Source organism: Nerophis ophidion, linkage group LG02 (genome assembly GCF_033978795.1).
Source record: "Nerophis ophidion isolate RoL-2023_Sa linkage group LG02, RoL_Noph_v1.0, whole genome shotgun sequence".
Classification (NCBI taxonomy): Eukaryota; Metazoa; Chordata; class Actinopteri; order Syngnathiformes; family Syngnathidae; genus Nerophis; species Nerophis ophidion.
Window position 1 is genome coordinate 69544744 of NC_084612.1, and position 23684 is coordinate 69568427.

At 37.1% G+C, this 23684-nt stretch overlaps 1 protein-coding gene across 5 annotated transcripts in view; it reads right to left on the minus strand.

The window, feature by feature from the left end:
* The window catches only part of tfap2c (transcription factor AP-2 gamma (activating enhancer binding protein 2 gamma)), a 50038-nt gene that overhangs the window by 8376 nt on the left and 17978 nt on the right, over positions 1–23684 (minus strand). For 3 of the 5 annotated variants that reach the window (XM_061889511.1, XM_061889533.1, XM_061889519.1), the window contains exons 3-6: positions 15744–15795; positions 13422–13493; positions 7252–7474; positions 3451–3569 (exon numbers count right to left, since the gene is read on the minus strand). In XM_061889511.1, coding sequence (XP_061745495.1) covers positions 3451–3569; positions 7252–7474; positions 13422–13493; positions 15744–15795 — 466 coding nt within the window. The remainder of the gene's footprint in view (positions 1–3450; positions 3570–7251; positions 7475–13421; positions 13494–15743; positions 15796–23684) is intronic. The other 2 variants (XM_061889525.1, XM_061889539.1) reach the window with 1 other exon arrangement.

A 23684-nucleotide genomic window follows, 5' to 3' on the forward strand; every position in this document is an offset into this window, starting at 1 on the left:
GGAAAATAACATAATTCATCCATCCATCCATTTTCTACCGTGTATTCCCTTTGGGGTCGCGGGGGGAGCTGGTGCCTATCTCAGCTACAATCGGGCGGAAGGCAGGGTACACCCTCATCATTATCACTTTACATTCCAGCAAGTTTTTTTTCGAAAATACCAAACAAATAAAAACAATATTGTTTTAGTTCAAACTGTAGAAGGGAGAAATATACACATACTATATATATATATATATATATATATATATATATATATATATATATCTTAATTAGATTATCCAGAGAATAGTGCTTGATACCATGGTAGAGCGCAATATATGTGTGTGTGTGAGGAAAAATCACAAGACTACTTCATCTCTACAGAACTGTTTCATGAGGGGTTCTCTCAATCGTCAGGAGATTTCTGACGATTGAGGGAACCCTTCATGAAACAGTCTAGTGATTTTTCCCCACACACACATTTTATTTATGTATATATATATATATATATAAATATATTTATGTACACACACACATATAGTATATATACACACATATATACAATATATACACACACACATATATATAAATATATATATATATACACACACACACACACACACACACAGGGTTTCACCTACATTTAATTGATTGTGGCTGCCCAACACAGCAAAATAAAATGAGGTTTTTACATGAAAACCAATTAAAGTAATATAATGTATGAATGGATGGTTAGATGGTTCGCCCTGAGATCGGAAGGTCGTGAGTTCAAACCCCGGCCGAGTCATACCAAAGTCTATAAAAATGGGACCCATTACCTCCCTGCTTGGCACTCAGCATCAAGGGTTGGAATTGGGGGTTGAATCACCAAAAAACGATTCCCGGGCGCAACCACCACTGCTGCTCACTGCTCCCCTCACCTCCCAGGGGGTGATCAAGGATGATGGGTCAAATGCAGAGAATAATTTCGCCACACCAAGTGTGTGTGTGACAATCATTGGTACTTTAACTTTTTAATATACACATCCTATTTGTGCACTATTGACATTGATTAAATAAATAAAGATTAAAACGGCACTGCCGAAACAGGTTTTTGTAATGAAATAAGCAATACGCATGGACTTGTCTGAAGCAGGGGCACCATGTCTGCGATCTAGACGTACTTTAACAGATCTATTAAATACCTGTGGACACCAATCTACATATTGCGCAAATATCAAAAGGACAGTGGTGACTCCAGGAGAAAAAGTGCAGTGGGAGCAGCAGCGCGAAGCAAGTGTGACGTCAGTGAGGCTCGCTGCAGCCCTCGCTGCTTGTTGTTGACATGGAACAACAGAAGTAAAGAGGCTCCAAACATAAGGACAGTCTTAAAAAACACCAGAAAAAGTTTCTAGATTTGTTGGAAGTCGTTTTTAATTAAGAAAAAGTCACCAAAAGAATTGAAGTCTTTAGAAACTTAAGACACAACTATAAAAAAAGCAATGTCGTTTAATATTAGAAAACATGTTAATGTTTAGCCTTTTTTTCCCAGAAAATATATGCATCATCGCAGATTATCTAAATCAGTGGTCCCCAACCTTTTTGTATCCGCGGACCAGTCAACGCTTAATAATTTGTCCCGCGGCCCAGGGGGGGTGCTTATTTTTTATTTTTTATTTTTTTCTTCTTTGTCATGAAAAAGGGAGGTTTTTGTCATGAAAAAGGGAGGTTTTTGTGGTTGGTGCATTAATTGTAAGTGTATATTGTGTTTATGTTGATTTAATAAAAAAAAAAAATACATTTTGTAGTGGTTTGTGCAGCCTTTGAGACACTAGTGATTTAGGGCTATATAAATGAACATTGATTTTTTTTTTTTTTTTTTTTTTTTTTAAATAAAAAATTATTCTGCGGCCCGGTGGTTGGGGACCACTGATCTAAATGATATGTAATTTTGACCCCACTCCTAACACACCCCTACCGACACAAGTATGTTGGCCATCTGGGGGAAACCCTGTATACACACACACACACACACACATAAAAAAAACGCACGTAAAAACACAAACACACCGATAATTATTTTTTTTGTATAGACATAATTTTAACATTAAGATAACATTTTCTGCAAACATATTACACGATATACATTGAAATGCTTGTAAGTAAAATTATTGCACAATAGTATAAAACACTTATAAAACATGTTTTCCTTTATTCTATAGTATATTACAAAATGTAGTACATATGTACTACATACACAGTGCTATATTTATTTTATATTTTTATTATTCTTTTTCCACCTAGTCGTTTTTTCATTAACATTTCTGAAACGTCCCACATTTCACACAGACAATTAATGCACAATATACCAAAATGCTTTTATTTGTATAGTATTCATTTTTTGAGTCGTATTTGTCTTATTATGATTATAATATTTGGTTATATTTTATTCCATTTTTAAGTAGCACGGTACAGTGTATTATGCAGCGATCATTTCGAAAGATCAAATTTCAAAGAGGGTCTCTTGCGAAGGGCAGAGATGGGCATCGACACAACCCGTCGACTGGTGCTGAAGAAAGGTGCGGGGCCGGGGCCGACCTTCAGGTTGTACAGGTACGACCACATAATCTCACTAAAACACTAGTAACACAATAAGCAGATAAGGGATTTTCCAGAATTATCCTACTAAATGTGTCTAATAACATCTGAATCACTCCTACTGCCCTCTAGTCTTTTTTCTTTTTAGTCCTTCACTCTCACTTTCCTCATCCACTAATCTTTCATCCTCGCTCATATTAATGGGGAAATCGTCGGTTTCTCGGCCCGAATTGCTCTCGCTGCTGGTGGCCATGATTGTAAACAATGTTCAGATGTGAGGAGCTCCACAACCCGTGATGTCACGCGCCTATCGTCAGCTACTTCCTGTACAGGCAAGGCTTTTTTTATTAGCCACCAAAAGTTGCGAACTTTCTCGCCGATGTTCTCTACTAAATCCTTTCAGCAAAAATATGGCAATATCGCGAAATGATCAAGTATGACACATAGAATGGACCTGCTATCCCCGTTTAAATAAGAACATCTCATTTCAGTAGGCTTTTAAAAGGGTAGAGAAAACTATTTGAAAAGGTAACTGATGACAAAAATCAGGCACAACCAGGAGGTGCTTCATGAAAAGGTGTGATTTGGCCTTGGTGGTGATCTGTACAATACACTACCAAGTGCCACCTCTTCCTTCTTCCTACTATTGATACAATGTTATAATACTGACTATTGCTGTAGTAACACAAATGATTATGAAGACAAAGACAGGTTCCATCACTAAGAATGTCATCAATGAATGTCGTTCAGGGCACGGCTTCAGCCGAGCACTTAACAGCGCTTTTGCAATGCAAAGATGCCGCATTCTCACTTAAATGGAGCGACATTCCAGACAGCGAGTCATTACAGCTGATGAAGGAGAAGCGCTGGTGATTGAGTGACATGTTCCTACCTTCCACCAGTGAGGTAAGCAAAGTGACGTTGGCAGCCTTTCTTCTTCCTGCCGGAAGGTTGAGCCCGATTTTGTCCAGCTTTTCTCTCAGGGAGCGTCCACCGTTTTTCGACTTGGCTCTGCGGTGGCAGAATACACGCAGTGAAATGACGCGTTATTGTCACCCTAACAATAGTTTGCATTGCACGAGCCTCATAAATGAAAAGGACAACAGCGTTTGGGGCCATGAATTGATTAACGTGGACCCCGACTTAAACACAGGGTTTCCCACACATTCATTTATTTGTGGCGGCCCACCACGAAAGAATTACGGCCGCCACAAATATATATATATATATATTTTTTTAAATAAATAAATATATTTATTTTCTTTCCGCATTTTTTACTCGCTCGACCGCTCATAAAAGCAATGGGACTCTGTGAATGGAGCTTGTAGTTACATATTATATAAATATGTATATAAATATTTACATAAAGTGTTGTAATTATATTCCAACTCTGCGTTCTTCTTGGTCATTGCTGCCACCGCCGCTGCCCCCCCCCCCCCCCCCCCCCCAAAATTTTTGGTGGTGGGTCAGGGCATGTGGAAGGACGTGTCCGCAAGTGTCAGGCGTGCCGGCCAACACGCGTAAACCCCAGTGTTTAATTTTAAGTTATTTTCACTTGCGTGTATGGTAGTTTGCAATTTTAAACATTATTTTAAGCACTGCAGAGTCAATTAAAATTATTTAATTGTGAAATAAAAATAAAACAATTTTAATGGAAAAACAAAGCCTAAATAAAACAATTCATGTTTTTTGATTGATTTAGAATATTTACAAAAAAAGGATCCGAGTCATTTTTAGACCTGCAGTAAATATCGCTGTCAAAATAACTTGCCAAACGAGCCCTTGCCAGCTCACCCACGCAGAATCTACTAATATTGAAGAAATTATGCATAAACAAGATTTTTGCTTCACCAACAAAAGCGCCATGGGGCAATAAAACAGAGGCATCACTTATACTATACGTGTCATCTGCAAAGCACAACAAAACAAGTCCCCAGCATGCAGTTGATGCATTTTTACACATGTGATGGCCAGCATCTTTGGGGGGCATATGCTCCCAACACTGCCTTACTGTCCCTACGACCAACAATCCCCCCTCCTCGTACACAATGACCTACTTAAAAACGCTTGTGAAGAGGTGTGTGTGTGTCAGCAAGAAACACGGACACATGGGACGCAGCAAACATGCATTCTAAACACAAAATCGCCAGTCAGGGGTGTTGGATAGTGTATACTGTAACCTCATATGCACACACAGACACCCTTTTGTATTTGTTACCTTCTTGAGACCTCTGAAAAATGCCTACCTCTTTAGGACCACCCTTTCGAGATATACTGTATAAGGATTTGTATTTACAACATTAATAATATATACATACTATGCAAATATAAAAAAGCTTGTTGTGAAAAATGAGTTGGAATTTCACAAGAAAAAGGTCACGGTTTCACAAGAAAAACTTAGAATGTTTGCAGTATTATGATAAAAGTCGTAATTTTACTTAACGCAAGTCAAAATTTTACAAGAAAATGCGTGCAATATTATGATAAAAGTTGGAATTTTACTCAGAAAAGCTTAAAATGTCAATTTTATGAAAAAGTCATAAATTTACATGACAAAAGTCGCAACTTTATAAAAAAAAGTAAAATGTTGGCATTATTGTAATAATCATCGGAGTTTTGCTTGGCAAAATGACAAAAGTCACAATTTCCCTCAAAATTTCACCATTTTACAACAACAAAAAATTGGCAATATTGTGTGATAAGTCAGAATTTTATATGAAAAATGTTATAATTTTGCATTAAAAATTTATAATTTTACGTAAAAAAGTAATGATTTTATGAGAAAATATTGCAAAATTACAGAAGCAGAAAGAATGAGAAATGATTCCCAATTTTATAAGAAAAAAGTTGACACATTGTGAGAAAAAGACTGCATTTTTTTTTTTGGTTTTGTTTGGAATTGTTTTTTAATCATCATTATTATTTACTTCAGGTTATTACAGTATGTCTCCATTAACAAATTTATTTTCTTTCTTTTATTAATTTTGGCCAAAGGGGGCGCATTTCGATTTCTTACACACACTTGTTATTACATATATTGTCCAGAGGGGGAGCACTTTTAATACCGACACACAATTTGAAAAATCCCTCCTTTCTGGGACCACCCTAATTTTGATAGATTTCACTACCAGGGGTGCAAATGAGACATTCTCAATTTAATGCAGTGGTTTTCCGTATTGGGGCCATGATTTATGTCCTAACTTGTTCACCGGTCCTCATATGGAAGGTAATTTTCTTTGTTGATGTTTCAGGAAGGATCAAAATACAAGAAAACACACACACACGCACGCATGCCCTTGTATTTGTTACCTTCTTGAGACCTCCGAAAAATGCCTACCTCTTTAGGACCACCCTTTCTAAATATACTGTATAAGGATTTGTATTTACAACATTAATAATATATACATACTATGCAAACATAAAAAAGCTTGTGAAAAATGAGTTGGAATTTCACAAGAAAGAGGTCACCGTTTCACAAGAAAAACTTAGAATGTTTGCAGTATTATGATAAAAGTCGTAATTTTATTTAACGCAAGTCAAAATTTTACAAGAAAAACTGAGCATGTGTGCAATATGACAAAAGTTGAAATTTTACTCAACAGAAAAGCTAGAATGTTGTCAATTTTATGAAAAAGTCATAAATTTACGTGACAAAAGTCGCAACTTTATAAAAAAAAATGTTTAAATGTTGACACTATTGTAATAATCATCGGAGTTTTGCTTGGCAAAATGATGACAAAAGTCACAATTTTACTCAAAAAATGTCACCATTTTACAAGAACAAAAAAATTGGAAATGTGATTAAAGTCGGAATTTTATATGTCAAATGTCACCATTTTGCATTAAAAATTTATAACTTTACGAGAAAATATTGCAAAATTACAGAACCAGAAAGAATGAGAAATGATTCCCAATTTTATAAGAAAAAAGTCGACACATTGTGAGAAAAAGACTGCTTTTTTTTCCTTTTTTGTTTGGAATTGTTTTTTAATCTTCATTATTTACTTCAAGTAAAAGTTCTCCATATGCATATTTATTTTTTTTCATTAATTTTGGCCAAAGGGGGCGCATTTCGATTTCTTACACACACTTATTACATATGTTGGGCGGAGGGGGAGCACTTTTAAAACCGACACACAGTCAATTTGAAAAATCCCTCCTTTTTGGGACCACCCTAATTTTGATAGATTTCACCACCAGGGGTGCGAATGAGACATTCTCTATTTAATGCAGTGGTTTTCCGTATTGGGACCATGATTTATGTCCTAACCTGTTCACTGGTCCTCATATGGAAGGTAATTTTCCTTGTTGAGATCTCAAGAAGGGTAGAAATATAAGTGCACACACACACACACACACACACACACACACACACTTCAAGGGGCATGAGGCAACACTCCTGTGTGGTTAATGCCTGCAGGGAAGTGTCCCTCTGAAGAAAATTCCCATGCAAAACCACATGTAAATAATCTATAATTTGTATATTATTGCTGCACTTCAAATCAGAGCTTGCTTTTTTGTTGAAAAATAGCAAAAAGTCACAATTTTGATTTTTCAGAATGCTCCCCTAACTAGAAAAGGTTAGTTAAACCTCATAAGTAACACTAAATCTCATCTACACCTTCTGTTAGGGTAGAAACGTCCACTTTGAGAGACGTCGCCGTGTTCGAATTGAGAGATTCGGCGCTCTGACCTGCGTAAAACTCCTCCCAGCAGCGATGCGTTCAGGCACTCTGGCGGCGAGAGTCGCCTCTGGACCTCGGCGACCGTCACCTTGTACTTGGAGGTGGAGCTCAACAGCGACAGACGACCCGGGACGGAGCAGAACACCTCGGTGGGGTTGGACACCATTCCCAGCAGGGACTCCTTCTGGAAGGGGAGGCCCAGGGAATTGCCTTTGGGAAGAGTCACAGGCCCTGAGAGGAAGAAAGACAATGCCAAATTGATAAAGGGTTTTTTCTTGCTCACAAACACTATCATCTTAAGGCAGGGGTGTCAAACTCGAATACAGAGTGGGCCAAAATTTAAAACTGAACAAAACCACGGGCCAAGGTTGAAGAAATTAACCTTTTAATAGGGACCCAAACAAGTTTTGCATTGAATATTAAACAAGCAAGGCTTATATAACTTTATAGTGACATTTAAATCGAGTTTTAAATAATAATAATAAAACATTCAAAAATATCAATGGCATATCAAATAAAATTTAAATAAAAATTGAATGCCTCTTTTCTATTTGCAGCCCTCTGGAGGTAAATATCAAAATAAACGTTTTCCACAGGCTAATACATTTGCAAATAAAATAATGAAAGAATCAAACATTCAAGCCTTGAAGTAGCAAGAGAAAGTGCATGAGTAAAACGTTAATTATTGCTTGGGAGGGGGAGGGGGGTATATTTTAGCGTCCCGGAAGACTTAGTGCTGCAAGGGAGTCTGGGTATTTGTTCTGTTGTGTTTATGTTGTGTTACGGTGTGGATGTTCTCCCGAAATGTGTTTGTTATTCTTGTTTGGTGTGGGTTCACAGTGTGGTGCATATTTGTAACAGTGTTAAAGTTGTTTATACGACCACCCTCAGTGTGACCTGTATGGCTGTTGAACAAGTATGCTTTGCATTCACTTGTGTGCGTGTGTGTGTGTGTGTAAAAGCCGCGTATATTATGTGACTGGGTTGGCACGCTATTTCTACGTAGGAAAAGCGGACGTGAAGAGAGGTTGTAGAGGACTCTAAAGGCAGGGCCGTTAAGGCACGCCCCCAATATTGTCGTCCGGGTGGAAATCGGGAGAAATTCGGAAGAATGGTTGCCCCGGGAGATTTTCGGGAGGGGCACTGAAATTTGGGGGTCCGGGAAAATCGGGAGGGTTGGCAAGTATGAGTATTACCGGTGAATGCGGTGTTACAGCGGCACTGCCGCTGTATAATACCGGCGTGCCAGCTCTCATGTTAATTTCATATTGCCTCAAGGGCCAAATGAAATTTGGCCCGTGGGCCAGAGTTTGACACCCATGTCTTAAGGCGAAGCTAAATGTTCATATTTAGCTTCATATTTTGCTGTTTGTTGCATTTTTGTTGCGTTTCGCTTGGTTGTCAAATATGTCAATCGAGAGGTGGTGTGACACATTACGTTAATATTCAGTGTTTTATCGTTTATAGTTACAATTGTAAATCCCACATTCTTTATTTTTATGTACATTCTGGGTCTCTCATTCAGTAAAAATATTTAAAGTTCCATTCCGTTTTTTTAGGCGGCGTGTCATAACATTTTTAGCATTCAATTAGACATTATTGTGAGGTTTTGTATTAGTGTTCCTAAAAATAGATATACCGGCCCCCAGGCACATTTTTTTCTCTATGTGTGCCCCCCTGAGTCAAAATAATTGCCCAAGCCTGGCTTAAACAGGCAAAAAAAAAAAAGTAATTGTCGACCAGTTACAGTAAAAGCTTGATAGTTCATACATATATATATATATATATATATATATATATATATATATATATATATATATATATATATATATATATATATATATACATATACATATACATATATATATATATATACATATATATATATATATATATATATATATATATATACACATATATACACACACACACACAATATATTGTAGAAATATTACTCAATCGGTCAAAATTCTAAAGACAGCATCCTTTTGAATAGGAAAGTGTCCCTGGGCGGCATAGCTCGGTTGGTAGAGCGGCCGTGCCAGCAACTTGAGGGTTGCAGGTTCAATTCCCGCTTCCGCCATCCTAGTCACTGCCGTTGTGTCCTTGGGCAAGACACTTTACCCACCTGCTCCCAGTGCCACCCACACTGGTTTAAATGTAACTTAGATATTGGGTTTCACTATGTAAAGCGCTTTGAGTCACTAGAGAAAAGCGCTATATGAATATAATTCACTTCACTAAAACATTGGTCCTAGTAGCGGTTTACTTATGCCTTGCATGAAAGTGACTGTTATCAAAGTGGGGTCATCATTTGATGATTGCTAATGATCTACGATTAGTGTATAGTTCTGGGTATTGAATCAGTTTGAACCACTAGGTCACCACAGACATAAAGTCGTGGTCAAAAGTTGACATACACTTGTAAAGAACATAATGTTATGGCTGTCTTGAGTTTCCGATAATTTTATTGCATTGTAGCGTATTTTTCGGACTATAAGTAGCAGTTTTTTTTCATAGTTTGGCCGGGGGTGCGACTTATACTCAGGAGCGACTTATGTGTGAACTTATTAACACATTGTCGTAAAATATAAAATATTTCGCTCATTCACGTAAGAGACTAGACATATAAGATTTCATCGGATTTACCGATTAGGAGTGACTGTTATTTGAATGACTCTTACCATAATATGTTACGTTAACATACCAGGCACCTTCTCAGTTGGTTATTTATGCCTCATATAACGTACACTTATTCAGCCTGTTATTCACTATTCTTTATTTATTTTAAATTGCCTTTCAAATATCTATTCTTGGTGTTGGATTTTATCCAATGAATTTCCCCCCAAAAATGCAACTTATACTCCAGTGCGACTTATATATGCTTTTTTCCTTCTTTATTATGCATTTTCAGCAGGTGCAACTAATGGAGCGACTTATACTCTGAAAAATACAGTATTTTGTTTTATTGTATTGTGGCCAAACAGCTCATTTTTTGTCTCATCTGGCCACAGAACTTTCCTCCAGAAGGTCTTATCTTTGTCCATGCGATGTCAGATGAAACAAAAATTGAGCTGTTTGGCCACAATACGTTTGGAGGAGAAAAGGTGTGGCCTTGAATCCCAGTCAAGCATGGTGGTGTTAGTATTATACTCTGGGCCTGTTTTGCTGCCAATGGAACTGGTACTTTAAGTTAAGTTAAAGTACCGATGATTGTCACACACAGAGAGAGTAAATGGGACAATGAAAAAGGAGGATGACCTCCAAATTCTTAAGGACAACCTAAATTATCAACCCGGAGGTTGGGTCTTGGGCGCAGTTGGGTTTTCCAACAGGACAATGACCTCAAACACACGTCAAAAGCGGTAAAGGAATGGCTAAATCAGGCTAGAATTGAAGTTTTAGAATGGCCTTCCCTAAGTCCTGACTTGAACGGTGGACAATGCTGAAGAAACAAGTCCATGTCCGAAAACCTACAAATTTGGCTGAACTGCACCAATTTTGTCAAGAGGAGTGGTCAAAACTTCAACCAGAAGTTTGCCAGAAGCTTGTGGATGGCGACCAAAAGCGCCTTATTGCAGTGAACATTGCCAACGGACATGTAAGCAAATATCAACATAGCTGGATGTATACTTTTGACCCAGCCGATTTGGTCACATTTTCAGTAAACCCATAATAAATTCATAAAAGAACCAAACTACATAAATGTTTTTTTGTGACCAACAAGTATGTGCTCTAATCACTCGATCACAAAAAAATAAGAGTTGTAGAAATTATTGGAAACTCAAGACAGCCATGATATGTTCTTTACAAGTGTGAGACGTTTACAAATTATATTGTTAATTTATGTGATATTAAAATTGGAAGGCAACAATGGTTAAAGATGTTTTATATTTTCTGCAACTGAAGAAAATGAATTTCAATTGTTTATTTAAAAAAGGGACAGCAAAAAAATAATGAATATATAGGCTGACATTGAATGGTTGTTCTGGAAAGTTTCGAGAACTGTGGGGCGCTTTTATGAGATATGTAACAAAAACAGATCTTCAATTTAACCAGGATTGAATCACAACTGAAATGTGGGTGGTTGATGAGCCTGTTGTGTGCTCGTGGGTGAAGTAAAGTGAATTATATTCATATAGCGCTTTTTTCTAATGACTTAAAGCGCTTTTACAAAAGTGAAACCCAATAACTAAGTTACATTTAAACCAGTGTGTGTGGCACTGGGAGCAGGTGGGTAAAGTGTCTTGCCCAAGGACACAACGGCAGTGACTAGGATGGCGGAAGCGGGGGATTGAACCAGGAACCCTCAAGTTGCTGGCACGGCCACTCTACCAACTGAGCTATACCGCCCAGATTGGGTCGCTACGTCTCTCTAAGGTCATTCAGGAATGCAGCTGTTTGTGGTTTCTTACTTTTTATATAATTATTATTATTATATTTATTATTATTTTCTTTGTTTTCTTTATTTTTTTACTTGTGGGAAAAACACAGCATCTGATGTTTGCTAGACAATCCATGCCATTTAATATTGTCTCAAAATAAATGAACAAATGTTAAAAAAATAAATAATTATGTATAATATTGTATGAAGAATGTGTGAAATGTTGGATTAATATAGCAAAAAATATATTTTTAAAATTTTAATGTAAACAGACTTTCTTGTTGGAGAAAAATGTGGATTTGGTCACATTTTCAGTAGATCCATAATAAATTCACAAAATAATCAAACTTCATAAATGTTGTGACTGGCAAGTATGTGCTCCAATCACTTTATCACAAAAAAAAAATAAGAGTTGTAGAAATTATTGGAAACTCAAGACAACCATGACATTATGTTCTTTACAAATGTCAGACATTTACAAATGATATTGTTAATCTATGTGATATTAAAATTGGAAGGCAACAACGCTTGCTTAAATATGTTTTATATTTTCTCCAACTGGAGAAGATTGATTTCAATTGTTTTTTTAAAATAGGCACAGCACAAAAATAATTAACATATAGGCTGTAGGCTGATAGAATGGTTGTTCTGGAAAGTTTCGAGAACTGTGGGGAGCTTTTATGAGATATGTAACAGAAACAGATCTTCAATTTAACCCGGATTGAATCACAACTGAAATGTGGGTGGTTGATGAGCCTGTTGAAGCCTGAAGAATGTGTGAAACAATAGTAAAACAATTTATTTTTTAAATTGGAATGTAAACAGACTTTCTTGTTCGAGAAAAATGTGGATTTGGTCACATTTTCAGTAGACCCATAATAAATTCATAAAATAATCAAACTTCATGAATGTTTTTGTGACTGACAAGTATGTGCTCCAATTACTTTGTCACAAAAAAAATAAGAGTTGTAGAAACTATTGAAACTCAAGACAGCCTTGACATTATGTTCTTTACTAGTGTCAGACATTTACAAATTATATTGTTAATTTATGTGATATTAAAATTGGAAGGCAACAATGCTTGCTTAAAGATGTTTTATATTTTCTCCAACTGGAGAAGATTAATTTAAATTGTTTTTTTAAAATAGGCACAGCACAAAAATAATTAACATATAGGCTGTAGGCTGATAGAATGGTTGTTCTGGAAAATTTCGAGAACTGTGGGGAGCTTTTATGATATGTAAGAGAAACAAATCTTCACTTTAACGCGGATTGAATCACAACTGAAATGTGGGTGGTTGATGAGCCCGTTGACGCCTGAAGAATGTGTGAAATGTTATATTAATATAGTAAAACAATATTTTTAAAATTGGAATGTAAACACTTTCTTGTTAGAGAAAAATGTGGATTTGGTCAAATTTTCAGTAAACCCATAATAAATTCATAAAACAATCAAACTTCATAAATGTTTTTTGTGACTGAAAAGTATGTGCTGCAATCACTTTATCACAAAAAAATAAGAGTTGTAGAAATTATTGGAAACTCAAGACAGCCATGACTTTATATTCTTTACAAGTGTATGTAAACCTTTGACCATGACTGTACATCTGCATTCATACCCCCAATAGGCCAGCATCCGCTTTACTATTACTATGTTACGTATACTATGTTTATGTTTATGTTTTGCCCTGCTTCCCCCCACATCAGCACTGACAGTCACTCGACACAAAAAGACAGCACAGCACATTAAATCAACACACAACAAGGCTACAGTATATCATTCTTCATCCTCACCCGCAAGGATGCCCCCCTGATAACAAGTCCTCTGTACGCGATCAAGGCTCCTGCCCCCTCGCAGTCCTAATACTGAGACACAAATCACAAGAGTCACATGTGGCGGCTGCATGGTGCACATATGGGACCGACTGTCATGTGCTGCCGGCCGCCCGAGAGAAAGCCCAGTTTGCCCCCGGTGTGCCCTTGAGCGTGGGAACAGGACGCGAGGAGTCATCAGTATCACCACATCACATTCTTATCCATTTATCTGAAGAGCTTTTTAATGTATGCTTCCTAGAGCAAATGGGTTGTGTTCTTTTTCATTAATAACTTAATTACAGCAGACGTACAAATAATATATACTGCTCAACTCTGTGACAAATTGTAAATGCTCCAAATAGCCGCCCAGTCTCCTATGATTCCCGGGTGCGTGGTCTACAGATGCAAATAACCTCCAGGGTCAGTTCTCTAATAATATACATTAAAAGTAAAAAAAAAAAAAATACATAATAATGTCTATTTCATAAGTAAAAGCCTCTTTCCGATAAAAAAAAAAAAAAAGTTAAAAGTTGCCCCTTGTTTACAACTATTCATTGGCTCCGGACATGGCCGCGATAAATGAATGGTCGCAAAGTAGGAATTATTGATTATAAATCAAATATTTGCACAGCTAGGCCATTAAAATTTGTTTATGACCTTCTAAATAAGTTTTTCAACATTTTGAGAGCCTGCTACACATGAAATAACACCTTTAGTAAGCTTTACACTCTTTTAATCCAATAGAGTAATGCTACCTGAGGCTGAGCCAATTAGAAGTCACGATACTTAACGACACCCTGTGACTGGTTTGGTCTCTAGTGTCCAATACTGCTGTACTATTGATATTTTTTAATTTGTTTAGTCATTTGTTATGCTTGAAAATGCTTAATTTATGACCAAAGAAATGTAGAATATGCTTAAAAAATGTTTTTAAAAATACTAATGTGGTACGACTGTACAATATATCAATTAGCATTTGTTATTAATGTTTAAGCTTTTTTTCCCTTAAAGCTTTTTTTCCTGTTCACTGTGGCCCTTATCTTCTATGGGAATATTCCAATCCAGATAAAGTGTCATGTTTTATTTTATTTTTATTTGACAAAAGGTCAGTACAACTACGTGCCACAAGACCGCTGGTCCAGACTTTTGAGACCTCTGACATACAGGGTATGACAATAAATGCATGGATCTTATTGGTAGTAACAATCATTTAAAGTATCTCTATATATATATATATATATGACTAATATAATTTTTAATCATGGACGGACTAATGTACCGTTTACAGCTGTTTTGATAGATACTGTAAATAAATGCATTTCTATATATTTAGAAATGTATCTATTACCTATATACATATATACACACACACACACACACACACACACACACATATACAGTATACATACATACATATACACACACACATATACAGTATACATACATACATACACATACACACATATATCCATCCATCCATCCATTTTCTACCGCTTATTCCCTTTTTTTGGGGTCGCGGGGAGCGCTGGCGCCTATCAGCTACAATCGGGCGGAAGGCAGGGTACACCCTGGACAAGTCGCCCATATACATACATACATACATACATATACATACATACATACATACATACATACATACATACATACATACATACATACATACATACATACATATATATATATATATATATATATATATATATACACACATATATACACACATATATACACACACACACAGATAGATACATTTATATATATATATATATAGAAATGTATCCATTTACTGTATCTATCAAAAAAGTTGTCAATGGTACATTAGTCTGTCCATGATTAAAAATCATATTAGTCAATGTGGCTCTGACTCAGAGCCTTAATGGACTCCGGATGACAAAGCTCGTGGAAATTAAGCGTCTTAATCAAAACAGTTCGTGTCCCAACATATTACTAAACTGTCCTTCACATGCAATGCGCGCCTGCACCCCGCCACACCCCCCATCATCCCGACTTGGGATCAACTCGTAATATCCTGCTCTGGCACGATGGCGTACATCAGATTGTCTTTTGTCTGGTTTTTTTGCTTTCTTTTCAAGCAACACAGAGACGGGATCACATCCAGCCTAAGCTAAGTGCGTCTCACAGTTAGTGGAGGATCATCAACAGAAAGAATGTACAATTAACACAAGGCAGAGGGCTTACTGTAAATATCTAAAAGCTGCTAGTAATTACAGCAGCTTTCATTACGCCAGGAAGCCTATGTAGTCTTTTTCATGTCAAATTAATAACAGATTTGAAACTCACCTTTTTTGATAACGGTCTGATCTGCCATGATAATACTGTGGTCGTCTACGTGCTGGGAAAAAAGAATAAAAGACAAATAAGATGGCGTGCAATTCATATACGTCATTCTACTCCACGTTTACATTTTGTACATTAAAGATGCTAATTCCAATGTATGTAAATATATTTTAGGCTATCTTATACTAGCCCTGTGTTATAGGTGACAAAGCAAAAAAATGTAATGCCTTAATTAATGTAATTATAAATGAATCAATCCCCAAATTAGCCTCAGGCCAATATAAGAAAGAACGGTGCCCTCCAAAATGGGCCCCTGGGGCACACTTCACTTTGAAGAATGTTTTTTTTCAAATATATACTCAAGTCTTGATAGCTTTTGTTTAGAAATGAATATTATTGTGGTTGGTTGTAACATTTTACTCAGACAAATGGAACACATGTTTCTTGATATTATAATAAACATAAACACCGCCCTTGTTTTCAATAGATGAGATATGCAAGTGGAAAATAAAAATATATTGTGTTTTTTGTGTCCAAATTATTTCTCCCAAGTGCCACATACTAACAAGTCAAAAATATATTTGATTTTGCAAAAAAAAAAAAAACTAAACAGCTTTGTAAAGGAAAGGGATGTCCAAAGTGCGGCCCGAGGGGCATTTTTTATTGGCATGTCTTGAAATTTAACTGAATTCTTTATTATCATTATAGATGTATACAAACTATTTTTCTTTAGTAACAATTTGAAAGTTAACTTTCTAAAATAGCTCAGCATAAACTGAAGTGCGTTGAATTGGTTTCAGCATCTTTATTGTTAAAAATTTAATGAATTGGCCTCCCCCATCTTTAAATTTTTCGGGAACAAAGTTCTTCCTGGTATAGTGTTTTAAAAGGTAAATGTATTAATTTTCACATTTTCACTAACGTTTTATTTCTGTGCAGCAGGATAATGATGCCAGGCTGCAAATGGTCCCCCCAACCACACTTGGATTTGTCAATCAATCAATCAATGTTTATTTACAGAGGCCTAAATCACAAGTGTCTCAAAGGGCTGCACAAGCCACAACGACGTCCTTTACCATGAATTGATTAACGTGGACCCCGACTTAAACAAGTTGAAAAACTTATTCGGGTGTTACCGTTTAGTGGTCAATTGTAGGGAATATGTAATGAGTTGAGTTCAAGAACAAAATAAATGGCTTGAGGTGTAACAAAAGAGTCTGCTTTACCATGAATTGATTAACGTGGACCCCGACTTAAGTTGAAAAACTTATTCGGGTGTTACCATTTAGTGGTCAATTGTACGGAATATGTACTGAACTGTGCAATCTATTAATAAAAGTATCAATCAATCAATCAATCCCCGGTTCAGATTCCACATAAGGGCAAGGAAAAACTCACAACCCAGTGGGATGCCAATGTGTTATTAAATAATTGAAGTATTATGAACATAACTTAGGTCGGGTGTGTCCAAACTTTTTCCACTAAAAAAATCAAAGTGCACAGGGGCCGTTTTGATCATTTTCGGGCGGAAGGCAGCGTACACCCTGGACAAGTCGCCACCTTATCGCAGGGCCAACACAGATAATATTCACACTCACATAATTTAGGTCAGAGGGGTCAAATTTGGTCCCGGGCACTCAGATGAGTCTAAGTCATAAAAATGTAAAAAAATAGGTAGGTTTTTTTTGGGGGGTTTTTTTTATGCTTGAATCTCTCGGTAAACTTCTGTCTTGTTTGATTCCTTTTTTGTAACAGCAAACTGGTTTTTATGGCAAAAACAGAAAATATGTGACATTAATTTAGAAGTAGAATATATGATGTAAAGTAATTGGAGCCTTTAATAGATTGAAACTTCATAACATTGATTTTGATTCATTGTTGTGAAGTTTTTAAAGAAAAAAAACAGCCTGCATGGCAACTTTTTCTCGTTACATTTCACCTGTTTGCTCTTTTCTTCCACTTTCCTATGTTTTTTTGTGTTAAATTATTTTAAGAATGTGCAGCTAATAAATAGCTGAGAGCAGTAAATGCACCTCGGCCGCACTTTGGACACACTTGGTGTAAATGATAATGTAATATTAATCTTGATTATATATTTGAAATAATATGAACATTGTTTAGGTCAGGAGTGTCCAAACTTTTTTCCACTGAGGGCCGCACAATAGTTTTCCTTTGCAAAACCAAATAGATTATTTTTAACCTTTAGTGCTCCGCTTTAATTTGGTCCCGGGGACTTGGATGAGTCTCAGTCATAAAAATGTTTAAAAAAAAAAGATGTTTTTTTTTTTAAATGCTTGAATCTCTCGATCAACTTCTGGCTTGTTTTACGCCTTTTTTGCAAAAGAAAACACTGATTTCTACAGCATAAACAGAAAATATTCACCATTAAAAAATGTAAAAGTGGAATATATGATGTAAAGTAAATGGAGCCCTCAATAGGGCAATAATTCATGACAACATTGATTCATTATTATGAAGTTTTAAAGAAATAAAAGTACAGCCTGCATGGCCACTTTTTCTTGTTACATTTCACCTCTTTGCTCTTTTCTTCCACTGTTCTATGTTTTTTTGTAAAAGTATTTTTAGAATGTTCGACTAAAGAAATAGCTGAGAGCCGCAAATGGCCCCCGAGCAGCACTTTGGACAGCCTTGGTGTAAATGATAATCTAATATTAATAGTGATTAAATATTTGAAGTATTTTTAATATAATTTAGGTCAGGGGGGTCAAATTTGGTACCGGGCACTCAGATGAGTCTCCGTCATAAAAATGTCAAAACAAAGTTATTGTTTTTATGCTTGAATCTCTCAATCAACTTCTGTCTTGTTTTAGTCCTTTTTTGTAAAAGAAAACCCTGATTTTTATGGCAAAAACACAAAATATGCAACATTAAACAATTTAAACTTTGCCTCACCTCTTGTGTTTGTGACAATTAATAGTATTTTTTTTTTTTTTAAAGAGTAATATCTGACGTAAAGTAATCTGAGCCTCCAATAGGTCAATAATTCATTACAACATGGATTTTGATTAATTATTATGAATTATGTCATTAGAGTCAACATGGCCACTTTTTCTTGTTACATTTCACCTCTTTGCTCTTTTATTCCACTGTTCTATGTTTTTTTGTAAAAGTATTTTTAGAATGTTCGACTAAAGAAATAGCTGAGAGCCGCAAATGGCCCCCGAGGAGCACTTTGGACAGCCTTGGTGTAAATGACAATGTAATATTAACTATGATTAAATATTTGAAGTATTATAAACATAATTTAGGTCAGGGGGGTCAAATTTGGTCCCAGGCACTCAGAAGAGTCTCAGTCATAAAAATGTCAAAACAAAGTTGTTGTTTTTATGCTTGAATCTCTCAATCAACGTCTGTCTTGTTTTAGTCCTTTTTTGTAAAAGAAAACCCTGATTTTTATGGCAAAAAAACAAAATATGCAACATTAAGCAATTTAATTTTTGCCACACCTTGTGTGGGTGTGACAATTATTTGTACTTTTTTTTTAGAGTGTAATATCCGATGTAAAGTGATTGGAGCCTCCAATAGGTCAATAATTCATAATAACATTGATTTTGATTGATTATTATGAATTATGTCAGAGTCAACATTGCAACTTTTTCTCGTTACATTTCACATGTATGCTCTTTTATTCCACTTTTCTAAGTTTTTTTTGTAAAAGTATTTTTAAAATGTTCGACTAAAGCAGGGGTCAGCAACCCGCGACTCTCGAGCCACATGCGGCTCTTTAGCGCCTCCCTAGTAGCTCCCTGGACCTCTTTCAGAGATGTGTGAGAATGGAAAAAGATATTTTGTTTTAATATATTTTCTGTAGGAGAACAAACATGACACAAACCTTCCTGATTGTTAGAAATCCCACAGTTTATGTTATACATGCTTCACTGATGAGTTTTTGGAAAGCACCGTTTTGTCCTACTAATGTCAGCGATCCTTGAACTCGTCATAGATTGTAACTTTTTCCGATGCTGCCATAGAAACATTTTTTTTTAAGTTTCATGCAACTCCTCCTTTGTCTCATTTTGTCCACCAAACGTTTTATGCTGTGCGTGAATGCACAAAAGTGAGCTTTGTTGATTTCATTGATTTGTTGGATCGCTAATCAGGCATATTTGGTCAATCCATGGCTGCAAGTTATCTCACCCTCTGAGAAGCCTCCATTTTTCTAATGTTTTGCAATGTTGCAAAAATGTGTAGGGTAAAAAACGAAATACAACATTTCTGTCAACAGAGATTTGCACCAGCCTTTGATAATAGGCTAATATAGCTAATATAGACACATACATCATGTGTTTTCTTCACTATAAGACGTATATAAAGCTTTTAATTTTTTGCGGCTCCTGACCGATTGCATTTTTTATTTTTGGTACAATAGGGCTCTTTCAACATTTTGGGTTGCCGACCCCTGGACTAAAGAAATAGCTGGGAGCCACAAATGGACCCCCGACCTTACTTTGGATAGCCTTGGTGTAAATGACAATGTAATATTATTCATCCATTTTCTACCTATCTCAGCTAAAATCGGGCGAAAGTCGGGGTACAACCTGGACAAGTTGCCACCTCATCGCAGGGCCAACACAAAAAGACAACATTCACACTCACATTCACACACTAGAGCCAATTTTAGTGTTGCCAATCAACCTATCCCCAGGTGCATGTCTTTGGAAGTGGGAGGAAGCCGGAGTACCCGGAGGGAACCCACACAATCACGGGGAGGACATGCAAACTCCACACAGAAAGATCCTGAGCCCGGGATTGAACCCTGACTACTCAGGACCTTCGAATTGTGAGGCAGACACACTAACCCCTCTGCCACTGTGAAGCCCAATGTAATATTAATTGTGATTAAATATTTGAAGTATTATGAACAAAATTTAGGTCAGGTGGGTCAAATTTGGTCCCGGGCACTCAGATTAGTCTCAGTCATAAAAATGTAAAAAAAAAGTTGTGTTTTTTTATGCTTGAATCGCTCGATCAACTTCTGCTTTGTTTTACTCCTTTTTTGTAAAAGAAAACCCTGATTTTTATGGCAAAAACAGATAATATGCAACATTAAACAATTTAAAAGTGGAACATCTGATGTAAAGTAATTGGAGCTTTCAATAGGTCAATATTTCATAACAACATTGATTTTGATTCATTATTATGAAGTTTTAAAGGCCTACTGAAACCCACTACTACCGACCACGCAGTCTGATAGTTTATATATCAATGATGAAATATTAACATTGCAACATATGCAAATACGGCCTTTTTAGTTTACTAAACTGCAATTTTGAATTTCCCGGGACTTTTTTCTTGAAAACGTCGCGTAATGATGACGTGTACGCGTGTCGTCACGGGCTGTTATGAATTTGAGCGCTGCGCACACACACAGCTAAAAGTGGTCTGCTTTAACGGCATAATTACACAGTATTTTGGACATCAGTGTTACTGAATCTTTTGCAATTTGTTCAATTAATATTGGAGAAGTCAAAATAGAACAATGGAGTTGGGAAGCTTTAGCCTTTAGCCACACAAACACACGGTGATTCCTTGTTTAAAATTCACGGACGTGAAACTTTACTATGGATCAGAGCGGACATAGATCCCGACTGCATGTCAACCAGCAGGTTTCGGTGAGAAAATCGTGGTTTAAAAGTCGCTAATTAACGGATATCAACACCCGGCCGTGGACGTACAATTCCGACTATCAGGTACTGTAAAACTCACTCAAACACTAGCAACACAATAGAAAGATAAGGGATTTCCCTGAATTATCCTAGTAAATGTCTCTAAAAACACATGAACGTGTCTCAATAAATGGGTTGTACTTGTATAGCGCTTTTCTACCTTCAAGGTACTCAAAGCGCTTTGACACTACTTCCACATTTACCCATTCACACACTGATGGAGGGAGCTGCCATGCAAGGCGCTAACCAGCACCCATCAGGAGCAAGGGTGAAGTGTCTTGCTCAGGACACAACGGACGTGACGAGGTTGGTTCTAGGTGGGGATTGAACCAGGGACCCTCGGGTTGCGCACGGCCACACTGCCACGCCGTTTTTTTTTCCTAGTCCGTCGCTATCAATATTCTCAAACATAAATCTTTCATCCTCGCTCAAAATAATGGGGAAATTGTCGTTTTCTCGGCCTGAATAGCTGTTTTTGTTGGAGGCTCCCATTAAAATCAATGTGAATATATGAGGAGCCATCAACATGTGACGTATTGGTCGGCGACTTCCGGTAGATGCAGTGCTTTTTCTCCAGTTGCGAACTTTATCGTGGATGTTCTCTACTAAATCCTTTCAGCAAAAATATGGCAATATCGCAAATTGATCAAGTATGACACATAGAATGATAAATAAATAAATGATAAATGGATTGTACTTGTATAGCGCTTTTCTACCTTCAAGGTACTCAAAGCGCTTTGACACTACTTCCACATTCACACACACATTCACTGATGGAGGGAGCTGCCATGCAAGGCGCTAACCAGCACCCATCAGGAGCAAGGGTGAAGTGTCTTGCTCAGGACACGACGGACGTGACGAGGTTGGGATTGAACCAGGGACCCTCGGGTTGCGCACAGCCACTCTTCCGCCACGCCGTCAATGCAACGCGATTGCAATCGCGATTATTTTTTTTTCCTAGTCCGTCGCGATCAATATTCTCAAACATAAATCTTTCATCCTCGCTCAAAATAATGGGGAAATTGTCGTTTTCTCGGCCTGAATAGCTTTTTTTGTTGGAGGCTCCCATTAAAATCAATGTGAATATATGAGGAGCCATCAACATGTGACGTATTAGTCGGCGACTTCCGGTAGATGCAGTGCTTTTCTCCAGTTGCGAACTTTATCGTGGATGTTCTCTACTAAATCCTTTCAGCAAAAATATGGCAATATCGCAAAATGATCAAGTATGACACATAGAATGATAAATAAATAAATGATAAATGGATTGTACTTGTATAGCGCTTTTCTACCTTCAAGGTACTCAAAGCGCTTTGACACTACTTCCACATTTACCCATTCACACACACACATTCACACACTGATGGAGGGAGCTGCCATGCAAGGCGCTAACCAGCCCCCATCAGGAGCAAGGTTGAAGTGTCTTGCTCAGGACACGACGGACGTGACGAGGTTGGGATTGAACCAGGGACCCTCGGGTTGCGCACGGCCACTCTCCCGCCACGCCGTCAATGCAACGCGATTGCAATCGCGATTATTTTTTTTTCCTAGTCCATCGCTATCAATATTCTCAAACATCAATCTTTCATCCTCGCTCAAAATAATGGGGAAATCGTCGTTTTCTCGGCCTGAATAGCTGTTTTTGTTGGAGGCTCCCATTAAAATCAATGTGAATATATGAAGAGCCATCAACATGTGACGTCATCGTCTGCGACTTCCGGTAGATGCAGTGCTTTTTTTCCAGTTGCGAACTTTATCGTGGATGTTCTCTACTAAATCCTTTCAGCAAAAATATGGCAATATTGCGAAATGATCAAGTATGACACATAGAATGATAAATAAATAAATGATAAATGGGTTGTACTTTTATAGCGCTTTTCTACCTTCAAGGTAATCAAAGCGCTTTGACACTACTTCCACCTTTACCCATTCACACACACATTCACTGATGGAGGGAGCTGCCATGCAAGGCGCCAACCACCACCCATCAGGAGCAAGTGTGAAGTGTCTTGCTCAGGACACAACGGACGTGACGAGGTTGGTACTAGGTGGGGATTGAACCGGGGACCCTCGGGTTGCGCACGGCCACTCTGCCACGCCAATCGCGTTTATTTTTTTTTCCTAGTCCATCGCTATCAATATTCTCAAACATAAATCTTTCATCCTCGCTCAAAATAAAGGGGAAATCGTCGTTTTCTCGGCCTGAATAGCTGTTTTTGTTGGAGGCTCCCATTAAAAACAATGTGAATTCATGAAG